The 24210-nt window shown below is 38.3% G+C and overlaps 1 protein-coding gene across 2 annotated transcripts in view; it reads left to right on the top strand.

Moving 5' to 3' along the window:
- Positions 1–23849, top strand: part of IARS1 (isoleucyl-tRNA synthetase 1) — an 81259-nt gene extending 57410 nt beyond the window's left edge. For both annotated transcript variants that reach the window (XM_061426194.1, XM_061426195.1), the window contains exons 26-34: positions 3246–3420; positions 6009–6121; positions 10956–11051; positions 11850–12026; positions 12755–12860; positions 14798–14923; positions 17316–17459; positions 18147–18299; positions 23268–23849. In XM_061426194.1, coding sequence (XP_061282178.1) covers positions 3246–3420; positions 6009–6121; positions 10956–11051; positions 11850–12026; positions 12755–12860; positions 14798–14923; positions 17316–17459; positions 18147–18299; positions 23268–23350 — 1173 coding nt within the window. In that variant the 3' untranslated portion in view covers positions 23351–23849. The remainder of the gene's footprint in view (positions 1–3245; positions 3421–6008; positions 6122–10955; positions 11052–11849; positions 12027–12754; positions 12861–14797; positions 14924–17315; positions 17460–18146; positions 18300–23267) is intronic.
- The last annotated feature ends 361 nt before the right edge of the window (positions 23850–24210 follow it).

Here is a 24210-nt window from a genome sequence, read left to right as displayed (position 1 = left end):
AACCGTCTGTGAAATCTTACAGTTTGCTTTTTGATTCATCATGAATATTTTGCAATGTAATTAAAAAAATTTTTTTAAGAATTTGTATTTATTTTTTGGCCATGCTGGGGGCATGTGGCATCTTAGTTCTTCCTACCAGGGATCAAACCCACACCCCCTGCATTGGAAGCACAGAGTCTTAACCAGTTGACCACCAAGGAAGTCCCTGTAATTATAATTCTTTAACAGTGATTTCAAGGTCCATGAATTTTGCACCTTCATTGGATCATTTATCCCTTCATCTACTTTTCTTCCCCTAGGTAATTTTTGATAATTAACAAAAAGAAAAAGCTTAGTCCTTCAAATTACCCAAGTATCAAGTAAACACTGGTTATAAATAAACACTAGCAATCGGGTACAAGACAAAGTCTCTTTTCACCCTGGCCACTCTGTCATGTCTCATTTCCCACTTACAGGGATGTTCACTACGGTATCTCCTACTGGGTTGTTCCTAGCATTTTACGTACATGTAGACACATTTGTACATACATCTACACCCATGCAGGCTTCCTAGGTGGCCCAGTGGTAAAGAATCCACCTGCCACTGCAGGAGACTTGAGTTTGATCCCTGGATCGGGAAGATTCCTCTTGATAAGAAAATGGCAACCTACTCCAGTATTTTCCCAACCTATGCCGGGATACTTCCATGAACAGAGGAGCCTGGCAGGCTACAGTCCTTGGGGTTGCAAAGAGCCAGGTATGACTCAGCAACTAAACATCAAATACGCACATCACTGGTTTTATTTGTGAATAGAGATGATCATATATGTAGTTTTTTACTAATTGTTTCCACTTCATAGTATTACTTAAACAACATTCCATGTTAAAACATAGAGCCCTAGGACTTACCTGTTGGTCCAGTGGCTATGACTCCACACTCCCAGCACAGGGGGCTCAGGTTCAATCAGGGAACTAGATTCCATGTGCTGCAATTAATGATCCTGCATGCCACGAACGCCCAGCACAGCCAAATAAATAAATAAAATTTTTAAATAAATATTTTTAAAGAACTCTTCCTTTAAAAACAAAACATTAGGGATCTAATTTATTCTTTTTGCCAGCTGCATAGTGTTCACTTTCTGGCTGCATCATTATTTATTTAGTTACTCTAGTATTGTTGGAAATTTATGTTTCAGATTAAAAATAAAAGTTTGTGTGTGTGTGCCCTTGTGCAAATAAGTTGTTAACTGTAGATTTAAAAAATGTACAACATAAGAGTTGCGAGTTAACTCTTATGCGAGTTAATGAGGATGCAGCCCAGGAGACAGCACCTCAGATAGCTCTGAGAAGGTGCTCCTAAGAAGCAGTGGGAAAAGGTCAGTATATATGTGATTTTGGTAAAGGGGGAATACATGCAGTCAAGTACATTTTTTTCCAGAAGGTTTCTGCTAGTCTTGTGAAGCTTTGCTAGTCACGAGGAACAGTTACCACCATGAAGGTTTTTGGGGGCCTTTCCTTGGGGAGATTCAAGAATTGGGCTTATAAAATCAGCTCCTGAAAACACCTATCTAAAGACCTCTCCTGCCAGTTTTTCCCCAAGCACAGAATGTCTCATTTCTGCTGTCCACCCTGAACTCCTTTCAGGGGGTTAGTGAAGGTCAGCAGCTGCAGCAACACAATTTAATCCTTGTACAGGTATGCTATGCTATGCTAAGTCACTTCAGTCGTGTCCAACTCTGTGCGACCCCATAGATGGCAGCCCACCAGGCTCCCCCATCCCTGGGATTCTCCAGGCAAGAACACTGGAGTGGGCTGCCATTTCCTTCTCCAATGCATGAAGGTGAAAAGTGAAAGTGAAGTCCGACTCTTAGCGACCCCATGGATTGCAGTCTAAGAGGCTCCTCTGTCCATGGGATTTTCCAAGCAAGAGTACTGGAGTGGGGTGCCAATGTACAGGTATAGGTAGATGCATGTGTGCTCAGTCACTTCAGTCACGTCCCACTCCTTGCTACCCTATGGACTGTAGCCCACCAGGCTCACCTGTCCATGGGGTTCTCCAGGCAAGAATACTGGAGAGGGTTGCCATGCCCTCCTCCAGAGCGTCTTCCCAAGGGGATCGAACCTGTGTCTCTTGAGTCATCTCCTTTGTTGACAGTCAGGTTCTTTACTACTAGTACCACCTGTGAAGCCCAGATAAGTCGATGGCAGGTGCCAATTGCTAGTTGACAGTGTGGATGTTGGACAGGTTCTTAAAAGTGGAGTTGTGAGGTCAGAAGTTTAAACTGTCTTGTCAGTTGTCCTCCCAGAAAACTTTATCCTATGGTGTTTTTAAATGAAATATATATTTCAAATTTCATTTTTATTCCTTTCACAGATAATATTTAAGAATAGAAAATAATTTCTATATTTGGTTTTGAATTACTTGAGAATTCTGGATAAATAGAGTTTATAAAACTCTTTAGAAATTTAAAAGGTTATAACTAAGGAAATATAAATTCTGTAAAGAATGCTTAAGATATGGATAAAAATAGAATATACTTAAATATCTTGAGCACTCTGAGATCAAATAATATAGTAATGTATAATGGCAAAATATTTCCATATAATTTGCTTCAGTTGACAATTCCATGATACTTCATTTTCTTATTTCCTGCTGTGTAGTCACCATTTCCTACTACATTAGTAATCCTTAACTTGCCAGCATGAGGGAGACATGAAATACTACAATTAACTGATTCTTCTGGTTAATTGACAGTTAAATTGCTTGAGCAAAGGTTACCCCTGAGACATGAAGTCCATATTTCTAATGCTACAGTCCTTGTTAATTGAGTTAGGGTTGTGTAGTCATCACCACAATTTTGTAGAATTTTCATCACCCCAAATAGAGACCCCAAATTATCATTCATGCATCATTTCCCCTCAGGATCCTACAGTCCTGTTTTCTGTCTGTTTTCTGTCTCTGGGTGTGCTCACTCTGGACATTTTCTGTAGATGAAATCATACAATATGTGGGCTTCTGTGTCTGGCTTCTGTGACTTAGCACCAAGGGTCATTCATGTTATAGCACGTATTAATGCTTCTTTCCTTTATGTTGCTAAATGATGGCCCACTAGGTGGATATACCACATTTTATTTATCCTTTCATAGTCGATCAGCATTTGGGTTATTTCCACTTTTTGGTTATTGCTATAAATATTTGTATTCAAATTTTTGTGGACATATTTTCATTTGTTTCGTTTTTGTTTTTGCATGTCTATCAAATACAGGAATTGAATGTTCGAAAAGTTACATTATCTACAGATAAAAACAAGTATGGCGTTCGCCTAAGGGCAGAGCCAGATCACATGGTCCTGGGGAAGCGTCTGAAAGGAGCTTTCAAGATGGTAATGACATCCATCAAACAGCTGAGCAATGAGGAGCTGGAGCGGTTCCAGGAAAATGGTGGGCATCTGTTTCACTGGGGGGCACCATTTGTGTCCTCAACCTGATGGATATCTCGTACTTAGCCTCCTCTTTGATTTCTACTATTACAGCCTTCCCTTAAATTAGAACTTTTTTTTCTGTTCATAAAAATATTTATTATGAATAATTCTGCTAATTTATTTTTTTAAAAGTACAAAGAATAAAAATGAGCCATCACCCGTCCTTTTAATGTAGATTGAAATTCTGATTTAGTTCACTGTTAAAATTCTGATTTAGTTCATCCTATATACGTATGTAGTCATATAATTATAGCTTTACAAATGGGAATCACCCTGTAATTTATTTCACATTTTTCACTTTTTTATATTTACATTATTTGGTTTTCATTTACCTTTTTATTTTGCATTTTCACTTTACATTATAAACATTTCTGTGTTTTGTCAGTCTTTAAAATGCTATTTAAATAAGTGTTGCAAAAATTTTCCTTCCTGTGGATACCTGGTATTTTTTTAACCAGTCTGTTATTATTGGTGCTTTCAGTGTTTCCATTCTTTTAACAGTATAACTAATATTTCAGTGAATATTCTCACAGGTAGATGTTTTGTGGAATTGATTCATTCTAGCTAGGTTTAGGGGCTTTCCTCATGGCTCAGTTGTTAAAGAATCCGCCTACAATGCAGGGGACTCCAATTCCATTCCTGGTTCGGGAAGATCCCCTGGAGAAGGGATAGGCTACCCACTCCAGTATTCTTGGGCTTCCCTTGTGGCTCAGCTGGTAAAGAATCAGCCTGCAGTGCAGGAGACCTGGGCTCAATCCCTGGGTTGGAAAGATCCCCTGGAGAAGGGAAAGGCTACCCACTCCAGTATTCTGGCCTGGAGAATTCCATGGATTATACAGTCCGTGGGGTCGCAAGAGTCGGACACAACTGAGTGGCTTTCACTTTCACTTTCAGCTAGGTTTCTACTTGAAATCATTGAGTCAGATGGATAAACTGTAAGTTACCATTGAATTCTATAAGTGCTAATATGGGCCTGGAAAAATCTACCCTAATGAGAGAGCAAAACCCTTCAGATTCACCACCCAGTGGTATAGAGTGTTACCCTTGTCAGATGTTGCTTGTAGACAAAAAGATGACTTGAGTTGCCAGAATGAAGACCAGAAGATATTCAAAGAAGAAAGTTATCTTTTAATTTTAATTCAAAATTGTAATTTTTAAACACTTAAGTATTTTTAATGAAAGGGATTTAGCATTGAGGTTTGGAGCTTCTTCCAAAACTGTGTCAGAACTTAAAATGTTTCTCTGAAATATCTAGAATACATATTTTGTTCTCAATTGAGCAAGAGTGGAGTCATTCATTCAGCAAATATTTTTTAAAGCCCTTCTGTTGTTGACACTGAGAACATAGAGTTGAATAAGACAGACATTGTCCTTACCCTCATGGTGCTGGTAGACGCTAAAGATGTATGAATATAATCATATTTTTGATAAGTGTGCTGAAGGAAATCTTTAGGAAGCTGTTCCAGGTGCCCAGGAGTTCTGACCTCTGCCATGATTAGAATCATATATGGTCTGATTACAGCTATTTGACTTCCTGCAGCAATCCTAGGGTACAAGGTGTTTGATTGTTTGGGTTCCCTCTGAAATTGAAAATCATAAGCATGGAAATGTCATGAAGAAAGATTTAAGGATTCATAACTCAGATGAGTAGTTATGGAAATTGGGGGAAATGTCCATAAGATTCCCCAAATTTTTAGATAAAATTTATAAAACATTAGAGACTAGCAAATAAAAGTTGAATCAGTACTAATTCAGCTTGATTTGTTAAATTAACAAAATCTTTGATCAGCCTTCAGGTCATAAATCTCAAGTTGTTTCACCAATTAGCCAAAATATTAAAAATTCTTGAAATAAGCTTTATTTGAAACTGAAAGCCTGTAGTTTTTAAACTGTAGTTTCTGAGTGAACTGTTCCATATTGATGGAAAGCAGTTTTTAGAATACAGTGACATAAAGTGAAAATGACAGCCCATTGCTCAAAGATCCAGAAGATTGTTTTGTGAATTACTATAGTAAATGGTATGGGAAATGGGAATTGCCATCCTCAGCTGTTTACATGTTCTGCCTACCATGAATAGGTATGATGCTCAGACCTTCACGCTGTCTACCTCTTTTCACCCTGACTGTACCCGGATAGGCAGGTAGAAGAACACCAGGGATTTACCACCTTTGAGTGGTAGGCCTAAGTCTAGCTTGACTCTACAGACTGTGCTTTCTTCATTGTAGCTTGCTGCTTATGTTTATGATGGGGATTCATTTGTTGCCTCTGGCACATGTTTTTGGATCTAGGACCTTATATACAGCAGTAGATATTGGTGATATAAATGGCCTTAAGATAGCATGGTGTAGTCTAAGGAAAGTTTATCTCATCCTTGACTACAACAGTAGTCATGAGTCAGTAAGAGTCAGTCAGTAAGACATAATCTCTTAAAGACTGTAGCTTGATGATTTGAAGTTTTTATTAGAGAGTGGCACAGTATATTGGTAGCAGGGCAGCTTCAGGAGTGGGTTACTGATTGAGTAACAGTGACAGTTGCTTTTCCAATAGGGACCATTGTTGTGGAAGGCCATGAATTGCATGAAGAAGATATCCGTCTCATATACACCTTTGATCAGGCAACAGGTGGAACAACACAGTTTGAAGCACACTCGGATGCCCAGGTATTTTTCTATTCCCTAGAACATTTACCAAAAAATAAGAACATCAGAGGAAAAAAATACTCACCCATGTTCCTCCAGGGACAGAGGAGCCTAGTGGGCTGCTGTCTATGGGGTCGCACAGAGTCAGACACGACTGAAGCGACTTAGCAGCAGCAGCAGCATGCTCCTCCTGACAGTATTGGCAGCTTGTCTCAGAGTAAAATGGCTTTTATTTTAGATTGGCCTTATTAAACTTCTCTATTATAGCTTCTTGACATATGCATTTCTTTAATGGATATATAAATAAATATTTTGTGACTTTATGCATGCCAATAAGTGCTGGGTCATACAAAAACGTGGAAGATGTAATCCTACCCTTCAAGGAATGGGTCAGTCATGGAGATAGAAAAGTAAATCTGTTCTTATTATTCTACTTGGTAAGTTATCTGGTAGAGATAAGTACAGGGAAGGGCTAAGTCTGGGGTAGAAGTGGGAGTGGTTAGAGAGCATCCCTTGAAGAGGATGTACAGACAGTTGTGGATTCTGGGGTCTGGGTTTTTTTGTTGTGATGGATCACAGCATCTCTCTTCACTCTTGACCAGACTTCTCCAGACAGATAGATTGTAAGATCTCTAATGTGAGAGTAAGGGACCTGCTGGAGTTCCTCTGTGCTTAATATTCCACATATGGGGGATGATGGAGAATACCTCGTGTGAGTTTAGTCAACCTTTACATGAGGTCTTTTTTTTTTTGGCCACATTATGCAGCTTATGGGATCTTAATTCCTCAGTGAAGGATTGAACCTGGGCCCCCAGCAGTGAAAGCACTGAGCTCTAACCACTGAACTGCTGGGGAATTGCCATACACAGAGTCTTAAATATGATGTAGACAGAACTCCACGTGGGCAGACAGTGTAAGGAGCTGAAGGTGAGAAAACTACAAAAGAAGGAATTGGGGCCAGGGAAGAAGGTTTGTAACCAGCAAGAAGATGTAAATAAGAGAGGCCGGAAGAGCTTGTCTATACTTAAGGAAATGTTGTCTTGTGATACTTCGGAGTTTCTTAATGTAATTTGTGTATTGTGGGCCATGGTTACCCTGCCGTGACTTATCCATTTTCAGTTTACCTCCTATGCATCTTCATAAAATGGAGCAAGTTTGTTATCTTTGAGTGTCCTCAAAAATGTAAATGGGGATGGTGCCTAATTCATATATATATATGTATTCCCCTCTATAATAGAAGTGATACTGTCATTATTACCACATCATCATTGACAACCTTTATGACAGAGAAGATGAAATAGTGGATAAAGTTGACAGGAAGGTGGCAATTTTAAAAAGTATTGTGGCCCATTATAGAAATTGTATCTTGAATTGCACAAACCAACCAGTGGATAGAATAGGTCATGGTTAAAGAAAACAACGGAGATGGCTGCTTTGAGGTTCACTTGTTTGTGGTGAATCTGTTATGAAAAGTTACACTGCTGTACTAGCTTCATGATTGGTGATTTTATTTATGAGCAGAGTTGATATTATTTATTAGAAAGCAGAGTTCCATGTTGTTATTGTTGTTCAGTTGCTAAGTCGTGTCTTATTGTTTGCAACCCATGAACTACAGCATACCTGCTTTCCTTGTCCTTCACTATCTCCCAAAATTTGACCAAAGTCATCTCCATTGAGTCAGTGATGCCATCCAATCATCTCCTCCTCTGTTGCCCATTTGTCCTCCTGCCCTTAATCTTTCCCAGATTCAGGATCTTTTCCAATGAGTAGACTTTTTATCAGGTGGCTAAAGTACTGGAGCTTCAGCATCAGTACATTCAGTGAATATTCAGGGTTGATTTCCTTTTGGATTGACTGGTTTGATCTCCTTGCTGTCCAAAGGACTCTCAAGAGTCTTCTCCAGCACCACAATTCAAAAGCATCAATTCCTTGGCACTCAGCCTTCTTTACAGTCCAGCTCTCACATCCGTACGTGACTGCTAGAAAAACCATAGCTTTTGAGTATACAGAACTTTGTCATCCTAGTGATGTCTCTACTTTTTAATATGCTGTCTTGGTTTGTCATAGCTTTTCTTCCAAAGAGCAAGTGTCTCTTAATTTCGTGGCTGCTGTCACCGTGCACAGTGATTTTGGAGCTCAAAAAAATAAAATCTGCCACTCTTTTCACTTTTTCCTCATTTGTTTGCCAGGAAGTGATGAGACTGGATGCCATGATCTTTGTTTTTTGTATATTGAGTTTTAAGCCAGCTTTCCACCCTCTTTCTCCATCCTTAAGAGGTTCTTTACTTCCTCTTTTTCAGCCTTTACAGTGGCATCATCTGCGGTTGTTGATATTTCTCCTGGCTATCTTGATTCCAGCTTGTGAGTCATCTGGCCCAGCATTTCACATGATGTGCTCTGCATATAAGTTAAATAAGCAGTTTGACAATATATAGCCTTGACATATTCCTTACTCAATTTGGAACCAATCCATTGTTCCATATCCTGTTCTAACCGCTGCTTTTTGACCTGCATACAGATTTTTCAGGAGACAGCTAAGATGGTCTGGTATTCCCATCTCTTTAAGATTTCTCACAGTTTGTTGTGATAAACACAGTCAAAGGCTTTAGCATAGTTAATGAAACAGAAGTAGATGGTTTCCTGGAATTCCTTGTTTTCTTTATGATCCAGCATATGTCAGCAATTTGATCTCTTGCTTCCTCTGCCTTTTCTAAATACAGGCTGTACATCTGAAATTTCTCAGTTCACATACTGTGGAAGCCTGTCTTGCAGGATTTTGAGTATTACCTTGCTAGCACGTGAAACGAGCACAATTGTATAGTAGTTTGAACATTCTTTGGCATTGCCCTCCTTTGGTATTGGAATGAAAACCGACCTTTTCCAGTCTTGTGGCCACTGCTGAGTTTTCCAAATTTGCTGGCATATTGAGTGCAGCACTATAGCATCATCTTTTAGGATGTGAAATAGCTCAACTGGAATTCCATCACCTCCACTAGCTTTGTTCATAATGATGCTTCCTAAGACCCTCTTGACTTCACAGTCCAGGATTTCTGGCTCTAGGTGAGTGATCACACCATCATGGTTATCCAGGTCATTAATATCTTTTTTCTATAGTTCTTCTGTGTATTCTTGCCACCTCTTCCTAATCTCTTCTGTTTCAGTTAGGTCCTTACCATTTCTGTCCTTTATTGTATCCATCTTTGCATGAAATGTTCCCTTGGTACCTAATTTTTTGAAGAGTTCTCTAGTCTTTCCCATTCTATTATTTTCCTCTGTTTCATGGTATTGTTCATTTTTAAAGGCTTTCTTACCTCTTTGCTCTTCTTCGGAACTCTGCATTCAGTTGGGTATATCTTTCCCTTTCTCCTTTGCCTTTTGCTTCTCTTTTTCTCAGCTATTTGTAAGTCCTCAGACAACCACTTGCCTTCTTGCATTTCTTTTCCTTGGGGATGGATCTGGTTACCACCTCCTGTACAGTGTTACAAACCTTCATCCGTTTGTACAAGACAGAGTACTTGAGGCACTCTGTCTACCAGATCTAGTCCCTTCAATCTACTTGTCACTGCACTGTATAATCATAAGGGGTTTGATTAAGTCATACCTGAATGGTCTTGTGGTTTTCCCTACTTTCTTCAATTTAAGTCTGAATTTGGCAATAAGGAGCTCATGATCTGCGCCACAGTCAACTTCAGGTCTTGTTTTTGCTAACTGTATAGACTTTCTCCATCCTTGGCAACAAAGAATATGATTAATCTGATTTCAGTGTTGACCATTTGTTGATATCCTTGTGTAGAGTTGTCTCTTGTGTTGTTGGAAGAGGGTATTTGCTGTGACCAGTGTGTTCTCTTGACAAAATTCTGTTAGCCTTTGCCCTCCTTCATTGTGTACTCTAAGGCCTAACTTGCCTGTTACTCCAGGTATCTCTTGACTTCCTACTTTTGCTTTCCAGTCCCCTGTGATGAAAAGGACCTCTTTTTTTGGTGTTTGTTCTAGAGGTTTTATAGGTCTTCATAGAAGCAGTCAACTTCAGCTTCTTTGACATTAGTGGTGGGGCATAGACTTGGATTACCATAATGTTGAATGGTTTGCCTTAGAAGGGAACCAAGATCATTCTGTTCATTTTTGAGATTGCACCCAAGTACTACATTTTGGACTCTTATTGACCATGAGGGCTACTCCATTTCTTCCAAGGGATTCTTGCCCACAGTATAGATATAATGATCATCTGAATTAAATTCTCCCATTCCCATCCATTTTACTTCACTGATTCTTAAGATATCAGTGTTCACTTTTGCCATCTACTGTTTTACCACGTCCAATTTACCTTGACCTATGGACCGAACTTTCCAGATTTCTATGCAATATGTTCTTTACAGCATCAGACTTTATTTTCACCATCAGACACATTCACAACTGAGCATTGTTTCTGCTTTGGCACAGCCTCTTCATTCTTTCTAGAGCTATTTCTCTGTTCTTCCCCATTAGTATATTGGACACCTACTGACCTGGGGGGCTCATCTTCTGGTGTTACATCTTTTTGCCTTTTCATTCTGTCCATGGGGTTCTCAAGGCAAGAATACTGAAGTGGTTTAAGTTGGTCTCAGGACATCTCCTGTGAGCAACACCCTTCAGAAGAAAAATGAAAAGTTGCACCTTTTTCTCCAGATGAGAAAATAACTGTTTACAACGGAGGACTCAAACTATAAAGAGACTAATTTCATGTCTTTGACTCAGTTTTGTGATTGAATGGTGCTGCATTATAGACTTCAAAGAATTTAAACACCATTTTGCTGAGTTTGAAAGAACTGTTTTTTCTATGTTTGATTGTCATGGTGTACACTGTTCATTCCTACAGGTTTTGGTTCTCTTAGATGTCACCCCTGACCAGTCAATGGTGGATGAAGGAATGGCTCGGGAAGTCATCAATCGTATCCAGAAACTTCGCAAAAAGGTCAGTTTGTGAAATTAAAGATAAGCTACTGTTTAGAGTTTTGTTTTGGTTTTTGTTTTGCTTGTTGGGAAAGAGAGGAGACACAGGTAATATAAACCACAGTAATTTATTACTGATTATCATTGATCTACGATCCATTCAGATTATACTTCTTAGGCCTCTTTTCCCTTTCCTTGTTCACTCCCAAGCTAATTGTGACTCTTGTTTCTCTGATCGGAAGCTTTCTGTTGACATGTGCTCCTTGTCTTCCTTTTTCAGTTCCTTAGGGCGTCCACAAAACCATCTTCTGGATAGGTAGTCCTCCTGGCTGGCACATATGGTTATCAGAGATGACAGCAAACACCTCTGAAGAAGAGTAGAGGTGCACTCAGTGTGGAAGGGTTCTTAGCTCAGGGGAGAGAGAGATTGTTGGATCTGGATGGAATGAGGTGGTTCTTCCTCATTCAAGAAGCTGAGAGCCAGAGCAAGTGCACAAAACCCATTGCCTTCCCTTACTGGGTGAGAGAGCCAGAGAGTTTCTATCTCAGGGAGGGCCCCCCACAAGTTGTCCTCATCTGGTCAGGTTTTTGAGACTGAGTTCAGGGTCTGAGGTAGCCACTCCAATAGATAATGGTGTGCTTATGAACTATGTCTCAATTAAAAGCTTTGTGAATTCTTGCTTTTTTTCCCAGAGAATTTGTCAGGATATCGTACCCTTCCATAATGATTCAGTGTGGGATCATCAGCTCTGTTTAACAGTGTTTTATGTTTTAATTGACAAGTGTGCTTCCCTTTTAAATTTTCTTTTTGTGTTTTCAGTGTAATCTGGTTCCAACTGATGAAATAACAGTTTATTATAAAGCAACTTCTGAGGGAAAATATCTGAATAATGTTATCGAAAGCCACACAGACTTCATATTTGCTACCATAAAGTCTCCTTTGAAACCATATCCAGTTCCTATATCGGATGAAATACTTATTCAAGAAAAAATGCAGGTAAGTTCTGAATTCTGTTGAATTAGTAAGTGATTTAGGATTAAATTTTATGTTAAGATTTTTAGTCATATCTTGATGTTCTCTCCCCTGGTAGCAATTAGTATAGTTCTTAGTCTTCTCTGGAGAATAGTGAATAGGATTAGAGAGTGAGGTCTAAAAGAGAAAAAAGAAAATTAGAGCTATTCTCTTGGAAAAGGTAACCAGGACATACATAAGAATTGTTAGATGACTTTATGGTGCTGTCTTATCTAAAACTATAAAAATTAGTATTGTGTAAATAGCACTTGACTTGAAAAGCAGTTTACTTTTATGGTAATAAGTTATACATAGAATTACAATTTCATTTCTTGTTGGTACATTTTAGATGTAACTGTGAAATCTGACCAAGATATGAAAAATATTGGCCAGTAATTCAGAAGTATATCTGAAAGAAAAAAATTCTTTTCTATATCAGTTAATCATATATTCAGTCATATGTTCCTTGTGTTGATCCTATTTTGTATGGGACAAATGGAACAGACAAGCAGGCCCTGAATGTGACTGTCTTTTCAATGGGAAAGAATAAGATAAAAGTGGGGGGAAATGTAGCTCTTGGCTGTTTTAGTAATTAGATTAAATATGCTCTCAGAATTGTGTAGAGCTCTTATTCTTGCTGAATAGTTGCTATCTTAGTTGGTGACACTGATCCGATGCTGTAGTTACCCAGTCACATTTTCTCATATGCTTAGTTAAAAGGGTCTGACCTGGAAATTACACTCACCAAAGGATCTTCCACGCATGGCCCTGCTTGTGCATATGTCAATCTTAACATTTGTACAAATGGCAGTGAGCAAGGTAAGAGTAAATGAATTCCATAGCTTTTATTTTATTTTTTAGTTAAACCTATGAATGTTTTTAAGGCTATTATAAGAGAATTGGTAAAAAAAAAAGTAAATGATTGAACTTCCACTTCTAGGAAGTGAAGTAGACATACTTTTCCCTGTTCTCCCCACAAAGGACAGCTAAACACCCTAGACATGATATATAAAAGCAAGCATAAGAAGACTCTTAATGGTGGAGGGAAGAAGGCAGACCAACTAAGAATCTTGGGATCAAGTAAGAAGATGGAAAATTCCCTAGTTTTTCTTTTTGCTTCATGTATCCCAGACTCGGAGCTGAAGAAGCCGGCAACCATGAAAGACCAACGGGCATGAATATAAACACCCCAGCAGAATGTTCACAGGTGGCACTAGTGGTAAAGAACCCTGTGGCCAATGCAGGAAACAAGAGATGCAGGTTCAATCCCTGAGTCAGGAAGATCCCCTGAGGAGGGCGTGGCAACCCACTCCAGTTCTTGCCTGGAGAATCCCATGGACAGAGGAGCCTCTCTGGTACAGTCCGTGAGGTCGCAAAGAGTCAGGCATGACTGAAACGACTAAGCACGCACGCACACAGAAAATCCTGCTGTCTCTTCAAGGGGAACCTAGCAAGACAAAAAAACGTCTAGACCATAACTGCTCTACTCCAACCAACTACAGAGAATAAATTAGGCTCCACTACCACGCACTCCTTATTGCAAAATTCAGACTTAAACTGAAGTAGGGAAAACCACTAAACCATTCAGGTATGACCTAAATTAAATCCCTTATGATTATACAGTGGAAGTGACAAATAGATTCAAGGGATTAGATCTGTTAGAGTGCCTGAAGAACACTCTGTGGACAGAGGATCGTAACATTGTACAGTAGGTGCTGATCAAAACTATCCCCAAGAAAAAGAAATGCGAAGAGGTAAAATCCTTGTCTGAGGAGGCCTTACAAATAGCTGAGAAGAGAAGAGAAGCAAAAGGCAAAGGAGAAAAGGAAAAATATACCCAGCTGAATGCTTAATTCCAAAGAATAGCAAGGAGAAATAAGAAAGCCTTCTTAAGTGAACAGATACCAACGGAACATTTCATGCAAAGGTGGGGATGATAAAGGACAAAAACAGTATGGACCTAACAATGCAGAAGATATTAGGAAGAGATGGCAAGAATACACAGAAGAACTGTACAAAACATGTCTCATGACCCAGATAACCACAACAGTGTAATCACTCACCTAGAGCCAGACATCCTGGATTGTGAAGTCAAGTGGGCCTTAGGCAACATTACTACAAACAAAGCTAGTGGAGGTGATGGAATTCCAGCTGAGCTGTTTCAAATCCAAAAAGATGATGCTGTTATAATGCTGCACTCAGTAGATCAGCAAAAGTGATTTAATTGACTAGTCTTTTCATTATATGGTACCAGGCAGTTAGACATACATATGCAAAAATTGTCCTAGACCTAAGTGTTACACCTTGTCCAGAGAGTAAATTAAAAGGGATTACAGGCGTAAGTATGATACTATGAAACATTTAGGAGAAAACAAAATTTTTAGGATTCAGAATTAGGCAAAGAGTTTTTAAGACTTAGTAATAAAAGTCCAGTTCATAAAAAGAAAAACTAGGAAGTCGAACTTCTTCAGAATTTTAAATCCTGCTTTGTGAAAGATCCTGTGAAAATGATTTAAAAAAAAAAAAAGCTATAGACTAGTAGAAGATCTTTGCAAATCACGTATACAACAAAGGATGTATGTATGCAGAATATATAATGAACTCTTAAAAGTCAGCAGTTTTTAAAAATTTAATTAGAAAATGGGAAGACATGAATAGACATTGACCAAAGAAAATATATAGATGATGTTCCCCTTGACTTTTCATTCAAATTTAACTTTTTTTTTTCAGTTTCACTTATATTTGTGGCTTTTTAGGTGGAGTATTACTTCTGGAAAATCCAAAAGGAGATAATAGGTTGGACCTTGTAAAACTGAAGAATGTTGTTACTAGCATTTTTGGTGTAAAAAATACAGAGCTGGCTGTCTTCCTTGGTGAAACAGGTATGTGGGAAGTCAAAGGTATTCACCTGTGTCCTTTGACATGAGGTGAATCAGTGAAGATCTTAATTTGGTAACAGTTATGATACATAACCTTTGCCTTTTTCCTAACTCTGAGTCAGGGCTGGCCTCTACAGTACTTCCTGCCTGCCCTGTCTCTTTGTGCCTCCTTTGTGTGATGTGGCTGATAGAACACTGAACTTAATAGGAGATGAAGATTCTAATCTGCTGTCTTTCCTGTTAGCCATGTGATGTATTCTAGGCTTCAGAGACTTCCCTCTTGAGTTTTAACTTTATTAGACATAGTATCTGCATCTTAAATCCAAATTCTCAATAAGACAAGCCTACATAAAATTTTAAAGAATTATAAGTGCATTTCCTCCTACTGTCATGGGTTTAACTGTGGTACTAGCACCCCACCATCTCTACCCAAAAAAAGATATGTTGAAGTCCTCTTCCCTACCCCCAGTGCACTCAAATGTGACCTTTGAAAAACAGGTTCATTGCATATGTATTAGAATTAGTTAACATAATACTAGAGTAAGGTGGGCACTACCCCAGTATGTGTCCTTATAAGAAAAGGGCCATGTGAAGACAGAAACAGAAGGCTATGTGGTGACAGGGACAGAAATTGGAATTAGGCAAACCTGCAAGCCAAGAAACACCGAAGATTGCTGGGAACCTCTAGAAGTTAGGAAGAGAAAAGAAAGAATTCCTTTACAGGCTTCAGAGGGAGCATGGCCTTATTGACAGATTCTGAACGTATCACCTTCAGGAAGCTGTGAGACAATACATTTTTGTTGTTTTAAGCTGTCTTGCTTACCTCACCCTCCACCACTCCCCTCCTCGGTTTGTGATTACTACAACAGCCATAGGAAACTAATACACTCAATTAATAAATTTGAATGTTCATTTTGTGAAATGTCTAAATAGCTTAAAAGAAGAAATCTAAGTGGCCAATAAAGAAAACACTGCTCTACCTCAATAGTAGAAACCACAATGAGGTACTGTTACATGCAACCAGATTGGCAAAAAACCAGAAAAATTTCATAATATCAGATGTTGTCAGGGATATTATGTAATAGCAACTGTCATTTAATGTTGGATTATAAATTGATAGAAGCAACATGAAAACCATTTGCTGTTGTATCATTTAAGGCTGAGTAAGGGACACAAACTTGATATGGGAGAAACTTGGAAAAGTAAGATCTAAAAGACAGATGGTTCATTGGAGGATCTGGGGAAAAATCTCTGACCCAGATCCACCAAGGGAAGCTGGTAAGTCAGTCAGTGGACAGCTTGGATCTCTGTCTCAAGTCATTGTAAAATAAGAAAGAAAAAGACTGGAACACATCTGTCTAGCCACGTCTAACACTGACAGTCTGTGGACTTGCAGAAGAGCTTTGCCAGAGAGTTGCTCTTGTACCTGGCTCAAAAGATGGGAGGTTACAGGAAAGGTTAGTGTGGGTTGCTTGCTGTCCCCTCTGACCCAGCAAGTGGCAGCCTGTGAAAGCTGAGGTGTGCCTGGGCCCCACATTGACCTTTAGGAACATAGTAACTATAACTAATCTTCTACCTCAAGCAGTGTTTAGCATGGGTGTGCTCAGTTGTATCCAGTTCCTTGTGTCCAACTCCCCTTTCCTTCTCCAGGGATCTTCCCAACCCAGGGATTGAACCCACGTCTCTTGCGTCTCCTGCATTGGCAGACGGGTTCTTTACCATTGAAACAATATTTAATTGTATATAAATGAAATTACACTATGTCTGTTCTGTGTGTCTTGCTATAGTTGACTATATTCATTAGTCAGTTTACCTTCTGACCATAATTTTTTTGACATAAGGTTTCTTTTCATGGTAAGTTTATGTAGGAAGAAATTTTAAAAGGAACCTATACTATGGGGCTTCCCAGGTGGCACAGTGATAAAAAATCCACCTACCAATGCAGGAGACACAAGAATCTCAGGTTTAATCCCTGGATTGGGAAGATCCTCTGGAGTAGGAAATGGCAGCCACTCCAGTGTTGCCTGGAAAAGTCCATGGACAGAGGAGCCCGGCGGGCTACACTCCGTGGGGTCACAAAGAGACACAGCTGAGCGACTGAGCACATGCATAGTATGGAGGAAAAAATACTAAAGGGGGAAATTAATTTGCTTTATTTATAAGTTATGAATATTATGTTATTTTGCAACATTAAGATTTCCTACTATGTGCATGTCATTAATGTCTAATTTTATAGAAAAGGCAGTGTTCTTTAATAAATGTAAATTAAGTGGAAAGCGTCACTATAAAGGTACATGATAGTTTAATAATTAAGTAAGAAAAAGTGAATGACTTCAGCTCTGAACTGTTCTCCCTAAAGAATGATTGTTTTTTTTGTTGTTGTTGTTATTTTTAGAAATAAAAAACCAAACCAACTTACTGAATCTTAGTGGGAAAACACTGTGTGTGACTGCAGGATCAGCGCTGTCTGTGGTGGACAGTCCTAGTACTCTTCTCTGTCAGTACATCAACCTACAGCTCTTGAATGCAGATCCACAAGGTGCGTACCTCCCCCAGCTGTGAACACTCAGCGGGCAGGTAATGGAATGCTAGGTGTTAAGATTCCTTTAATGTTCAATCTTTCTGATTTATATGGATTTTTCAAGTCAGTTTCAACTTAGTAATTTAAAATGTAGACGCCCACGTTTCTTTGGGGGACACTCATGGCCTGTTTCTTTGGTGTGTTTATGTAGAACACCCGTCCATCTAACATGGTTAGGAAATAAGATAAATTGGTTAGGTAAAAATTACAGCCAAATGAAGCTGAATTGTCTAAGTGCCAGACCATTGTAATTGGTAATTTTTCCCCTTTTTCTCTTGAAATATGTTCTGAGAACTGTTGTAAGTATCCACACCTTAATCAGCAGACTAGATCGACACTTGTTTTTCCTTGATATTTTAAGATCCTCATTGTGCACATTTATTACTGTCTTCATGTGCTTCGTTTGACTGTTTACTGAATATCTCTTCCCTAAACTCCTGGGCTCTTATACTCATTGTTTTTTCTTCCCTTTCTTCTTTCCCCCAGTGGAATATTTTCTATTTCTACAGTGAATCCCACTCTTGTACCCACGTCTGGCTTTCAAGCCTGTAGCTCTGCCCAGTAGAGCTGGTCACCACCTCCAGTAGGGATCCACCAGCGAGAGGGTGAACTCTCAGTATTTAAATCTTTTTTATTTTTCTATAGAGTGTTTAATGGGAACAGTAGGCACTCTTCTGCTTGAAAATCCACTTGGACAGAATGGGCTTACCCACCAAGGTCTTCTGTATGAAGCTGCCAAGATGTTTGGCCTCCGGAGCAGGAAGCTAAAGCTGTTTCTGAATGAGACTCAAACAGAAGGTGAGGAGATTTTAGAACATGCTAATCTTTTTCATTTTTGTTTTTATTTTCTTGAAAATAGATTTTGATACCATCAATCATTTGTAGATTATATGTGTAAGAGATTATGCTATTGTTTTCTTTTACTTTTTTGCTGTCTCCAGAAATTTGCCATATTGTGAATATTGATAATAATTAAAAGGATGATTACTTTTTGTTTTGGAAATAAATCTAAAAATATATAATGGTATATTATTAAAAACATACGCTTCTAGGTAAGTTAGCTTGTTTGCTGATCCCAAAATTGTCCTCTTCCCCGAGAATCAAAATGATCACTGTATCTTAAAATAACAGCTTAAAGGAAACATAACTGACTTTATGTGCCTCCTCCTTTACAACTTATAAAGCATGCCTTTTCTCAGTGAGCTGCATAAAAATGTGAAGAGTTAGGTCATTAGTTGACATTCTCCATTCCATAATTGAGAAGACAGTCAGGACAAGACACGGGCTAGTGTCTTTAAAGATAGGTTTTCTCTTACTCCCACTTACATCATCCACTTCTGTGATTTCAGCTTCTGTGGCTGTTCCAACAATTTCTCTATTGACTTTTTAGCCCTCCCCTTGTGTTCTTTTCTATAATCCCGTTTCACATGGGTGTTCATTTTAATGCTGATGCTACTGGAATCATTTCCTCAAATAGCTTCCCTTAATGGGATCTGTTTTTTTCTGATTAATAGCCATCCTTCTTGTCATCCCAAAAACCTTTTGTCACTTCATCCTTTTATTTTTACAGCCTTATAGCGTGGGATTTATTGGAGTTTCTAAATCAAGATTTGTGTCTCCCAGCACTGGTGGAAAGTTACTAGACATTGTCTTTCCCAAAGTAGTCATATCTTTGATTTTCTGAAGTTTGAATATGCTGTTCTTGAGTATAAATTTTTTGGTATAATGCATTCTGCATTTCTGTTACAGTTTTTGATTTCTAACATTTCCTTTTAATTCTTTCTTAGTATTTCCATCTTTGTGCTTACATACCCATCTGTTCTTCAATGTTGTCCACCCTTTCTATTAGCATCCTTAACATTAATCCTAGTTCTTTTCAATACCCAGTCTGATAATTTCAAAATCTCTGTCACATCTGAGTCTAGTGGTGATGCTTGCTTCATCTCTTCCTACTGTGTTCCCTTTTAGAATAACTTGTGATATTTGGTTGATAGCAGTACATGATGTTTTGGGGAAAGGGAACTGAGGTAAGGTAGGCCTTCATTGTAAAGTTTTATGTTTATCTTCTAGGAATTAGGCTATAATTGTTTATTGTTGCTGTAGGCTCCAGAGGCTCCAATTTCCTTCTGTTGTTTTATGGTTTCCCTAGAGATTCCTTTTTAAATATGGTCAGAACTTTGCACATCCTTTCAGCTGTAATACCCTATTATACAGGAGCCCTTCTGATGTAGTAGAGTATGAGGGGAGGAGAAGTGGCAGAAGTGTTCTATAATTTTAAAGTTAGTTTTCAGTCTTTAGTGGGCCTATGCCTCTGAGCTGTGACCTTCACAGATGTTTACTCAGCTTTTTAATATTTCCTCTTTAGGTAGAAAGGAAGGCTGAAGGGGCCTAGAGATGGGTATTTCTCTTTCTCCAGGTCAGTTAGGCTCTGGTTAAAAAGAAAAATAATAGTTACTGATAAGGAAGAAGCTCTCACATTTTACTGGGACATTTTTTCTAGGAGCCTTGTGCCTTCTTTGTCTTCATTTCCTCCATTACTGTCACCTTTTGTGTTCAGTTGATTTTTTTGTATTGTACTATTTTCTCACTTCCTTTTGTGATTTTTTCTCTTAAGATGCTAGTGTTTACCATGGGGATTACAACTAACGTGAAATTTATAACAGTCTAGTTTGAATTGATGCCAGTTTGACTTTTATAACATACAAAAACTCTGCTTCTATACAGCTCTGTCCCCATTTGTATTCTTGTCAGGATTTATATCTTTATAATTATGTGCCCCAAAACATAAATTCTTAATTGTGTTTTATGTATTTACTTTTAAATCATGTAGAAAACAAAAAGTGGGGTTAAAAATTAAAAGCAGCAGCAACATGACTTTGATTCACTGTCTGGCACCCTTTCATTTCAGCCTGAACGATCCATGTAGCGTCTCTTTGTGGTCAGAGCTGGTAGTAATGATCTCCTCCCTCAATGTTTGTTTACTTGGAAATGTCTTAATTGTTCCTTAATTTTTGAAGAAAAAATTAAGAAGAACTCTGTTTTGTTAAATGGAGAATTCTTTGCTGATAGTTTTTTCTTTTAGCACTTTAAATATGTTACCCCTTTGCCTTGTTGCTCCCATGGTTTCTGGTTAGAAATTAATCTTTTAGTCTTACTGAGAATCCCTGGTATTTTCCATCTCTTTTGCTGCTTTCATGATTTGGTTTTTATTTTTTCAAATATTCTTTATATTCTTTTCTTCCTGAAACTCCCATAAAATGTATGTTGGTCACTTGGCCTGTGTCTCACAGGCTTCTTAGGTTCTGTCCACTTTTCTTCATTCTCTTTTCTTCTCCTTCAGACTGGATGATTTCACATATCCTATCTTCAAGTTCACTGATTCTTCTGTCTGCTAAACTATGCTGTTAAACTTGTCTAGTGACTGTTTTTTTTAAAGAATTTTTGATGTGAACCATTTAAGAATCTTTATTGGATTTGTTACAGTATCATTCTGTCTTATGTTTTCTGGGGTTTTTTGGCCATGAGGCATGTGGGATCTTAGGTCCCTGACCAGGGATTGAACCCTCACCCACTGCATCAGAAGGGACCAGAGGCCTGCTAGGGAAGTCCCGCAAGTGACTTTTAATTTCAGTTATTGTACTTTTCATTTCCACTATTTCTGTTTAATTCCTTTTTATAATTTCTCTATTGATATTCTCATTTTGTTGATAGTTTTCGTGGTTTCTTAGTTCTTTGTCTGTGGTTTCCATTGGCCTTTCCGTTAGTCTGTTGTTTTCCATTTAAGACAGTTGATTAAGACAGTCTGTCTGTTAAGTTCAGGTATCTGCACTTTCTCAGGGACAGATTCTGTTACTTATGTTTTTCTGTGAATGGGCCATACTTTCCTATATTTTGTATGCCTTGTAATTTTTTGGTTGTTGAGAACTGGATATTTGAATGTGGTGACTCTGGAAATTAGGTTCTCCTCCCCAGGATTTGCTGTTTTTAATGATTGAACCCTGTAACTGTCTATGACTTTTCCAAATTATTTTTAAAAATAGTTCCTTTATTAATATTTTGACAAGAGTTTTTTTGACTTCCAGGAACTAAAAGTTTAAAAATAAAATACCCATTTCTCCTAGTCTTTAAAGATTGGGTCTTTTCTGGGCCACTCCTTCAACTCTGCCAGGCCCTGCCTTAGGCTTCTCTTTCTTTTTGCACCAAGTCCTGAAAGTCAGCCACCTTTGGCCACAAAAGCCTTTTATTTTTATCAGAATCGAATGCCTAGGGTCTTCTCAGGTCTCTCTATGTACGCATACTGCTCTGGGCATGCATATGGCTTTCTAAATTATCCAGTATACAGGGACACTTTTTCTTGTTTTTAATTTAGCTGTGTTGGGTTTTAGTTGCAGCAGACGGACTTTCTAGTTGTGGCACTCAGGCTCAGTAGTTGGTGTGTATGGGCTCTTTGATCGTGGAGTGTGGGCTCCGGAGCTCATAGGCTCAGTAGTTGTGGCTTTCTTTTGTTCTCTCTCTCTTTCTCTCTCTCCTTTCTGTCCCCATTTTCTTTGAGCTTTTATGTATTCAGTGTGTTTTGATCTATAACATCTGTGTTATACTTTTGGATGCTCAAATATTTTATCTTTAGTCATATTGTCTCCTATATCTTTTGACCTGAGCCTTCAATCTTTGATAACTTCTTGCTTTCTGACATTGTAAGTGTCCTTGGTTTATCATATACTCTTTCTTCCCTAAACTTGGAACTGATTGTTCTTCCTATTGTAAGGTGTTAGTATTTAGAAACCACAACTCTGAGCTACTTGCTTAGAATTGAGTCTAGGCCTTTTCTGTAGACATAGAAAATACTGTTTGACAATATTGTCCATCAGACATGTGTAGCCCTTCATTTATGGATATTCAGTGTATGTAATGCAGTGCTAGCCCAATATTTTCAATAAAGGAATTCATGCATTCAAAAAAAAAGAAAATACTATTTGAGTGAGGATGTAGGTACATCTTAGTCAGTACTCAGATTAGTTAAGATTAGTTAAGTTAAGAACACAGTCCTCGAGAAATCTGCCTAAAACTTCTAACCCCAAGTATTAGGAGCTAGGCAGACAAAAGACTTCGGACAAGACTCTGGTCCCCCTGACACCAACTGCACATTTCAGAGAGTTTCCCAAAATTACTCTCAGGTTTGATAATTTACAAGCAGAATTCACAGAACTTATGGTAGCTGTTGTACTCATGACCATATTTATTATAGGGAAAGGAAAAAAAAAACTAGAATCAGGCCAAGGGAAGAGATGCAAAGGGCCAAATCTGGAAGAGAGTCCAAGTATGTAACTTCAGATCGTCTCTCCCCAAGGAGCCATGGACAGTGTTACCTCCTCCTAGCCCCAGAGCATGACAGTAGCATGTACAGTGTATTACCAACCAGAGAAGCTCACCTGAGCCTTGATGTCCAGAGTTTATATTAAGACTTCATTACATAGGTATAATTGCTCGTATGATTGTTTTTTCTGGTGTGGCCAGCTCCACCCTGAGTCATCTCATTGTCATCTCATTAGCATAAACTACCAGGCGTGTTCACAATGTATGACAAAAGATACTCCTGTCATTCAGGAAAAAGTACCTCCCCCCCACCCAGTAGCTGAGACAAAGTTTAGGCTTCCCTTAAGGTAAGGCTGAATATCTTGCTATCCAGGCAGTTAACATTTTTTTTTTTAATATCATCCAGAATAGATAGAAAAATTATTTCCTTAAAACTTCTTCTTTCCATTCTAGAAATTACAGAAGAAATCCCTATGAAGACTTTGAATACGAAGACTGTGTATGTTTCTGTGTTACCAACTACAGCAGACTTCTAACATTCAGTTATCTGTGGTTCAGTCAGCGTTTCCCTGGCATATACCTGTTCTTCCCCCCTCCACTGACACAGACACATGGACACAGACGTATTGAAGATGTTTCGTTCAGATGCAGTATAATATACTGCTTTTTACCTAAAATCAAAATGGAATTGATCGGGTGACTTGAGACTTCACAGGAGTATTCACACTTAACCTTAAACACCTATGCAGTTATGTTGAGGGAAAGTTGGTGTTACCTCAGCTCTAAAAAGTATGCTTCTACACTTGAAATTTTAAGTATAGAATATAGAGGTAGTTTAAATGGTATAGTGTGTGTGTCCACACACACACACACTCATATATTTATATATAGCTCTGTGGCCTTTTAAAACTGGTTTGAAATCTGTTAAAGGAATGGACAGTGTTGTATATTTTTTGCTACCTGGATTTCCCTGGGTAATTTGATGGAATATTTTAAGTTTCAGTAAATGAGAACAATAAACTTTCTCTCAGATAACACATTAGAAGTAATTCATTCTCCCATCTTTAAAGAACTCAAAACTTAATAGTCACTTCCATATTAAGACACTAGACTAAATATCTTTTTTTTCTTTTCATTGAAAGAAATTTATTTCTAAAACTCTTCAGATTACTTTTGAAACACATTTGGCACCAAGTTTTTTCCAGGGCTATGACCATGTTAATGTCAGCAAACTAAAGAGGGTGATTTGAAGCAATTGTCCTAATAGTTAAATTATGGTAGTAAACTAAATATCTAATTTCACTTCTTCCCAGAAATGCTGTGTCAGAGAAGTAGATGCCAAGACAAAATTAGATGTGCAAGAACCTACTAGGGGAAGGGTATCTTTCTAATACAC

The sequence above is a fragment of the Bos javanicus genome, chromosome 8, assembly GCF_032452875.1.
Source record: "Bos javanicus breed banteng chromosome 8, ARS-OSU_banteng_1.0, whole genome shotgun sequence".
Classification (NCBI taxonomy): domain Eukaryota; kingdom Metazoa; phylum Chordata; class Mammalia; order Artiodactyla; family Bovidae; genus Bos; species Bos javanicus.
The sequence above is the reverse complement of the archived record's forward strand: the minus strand, read 5'-3'. Positions and strand labels throughout refer to the sequence as shown.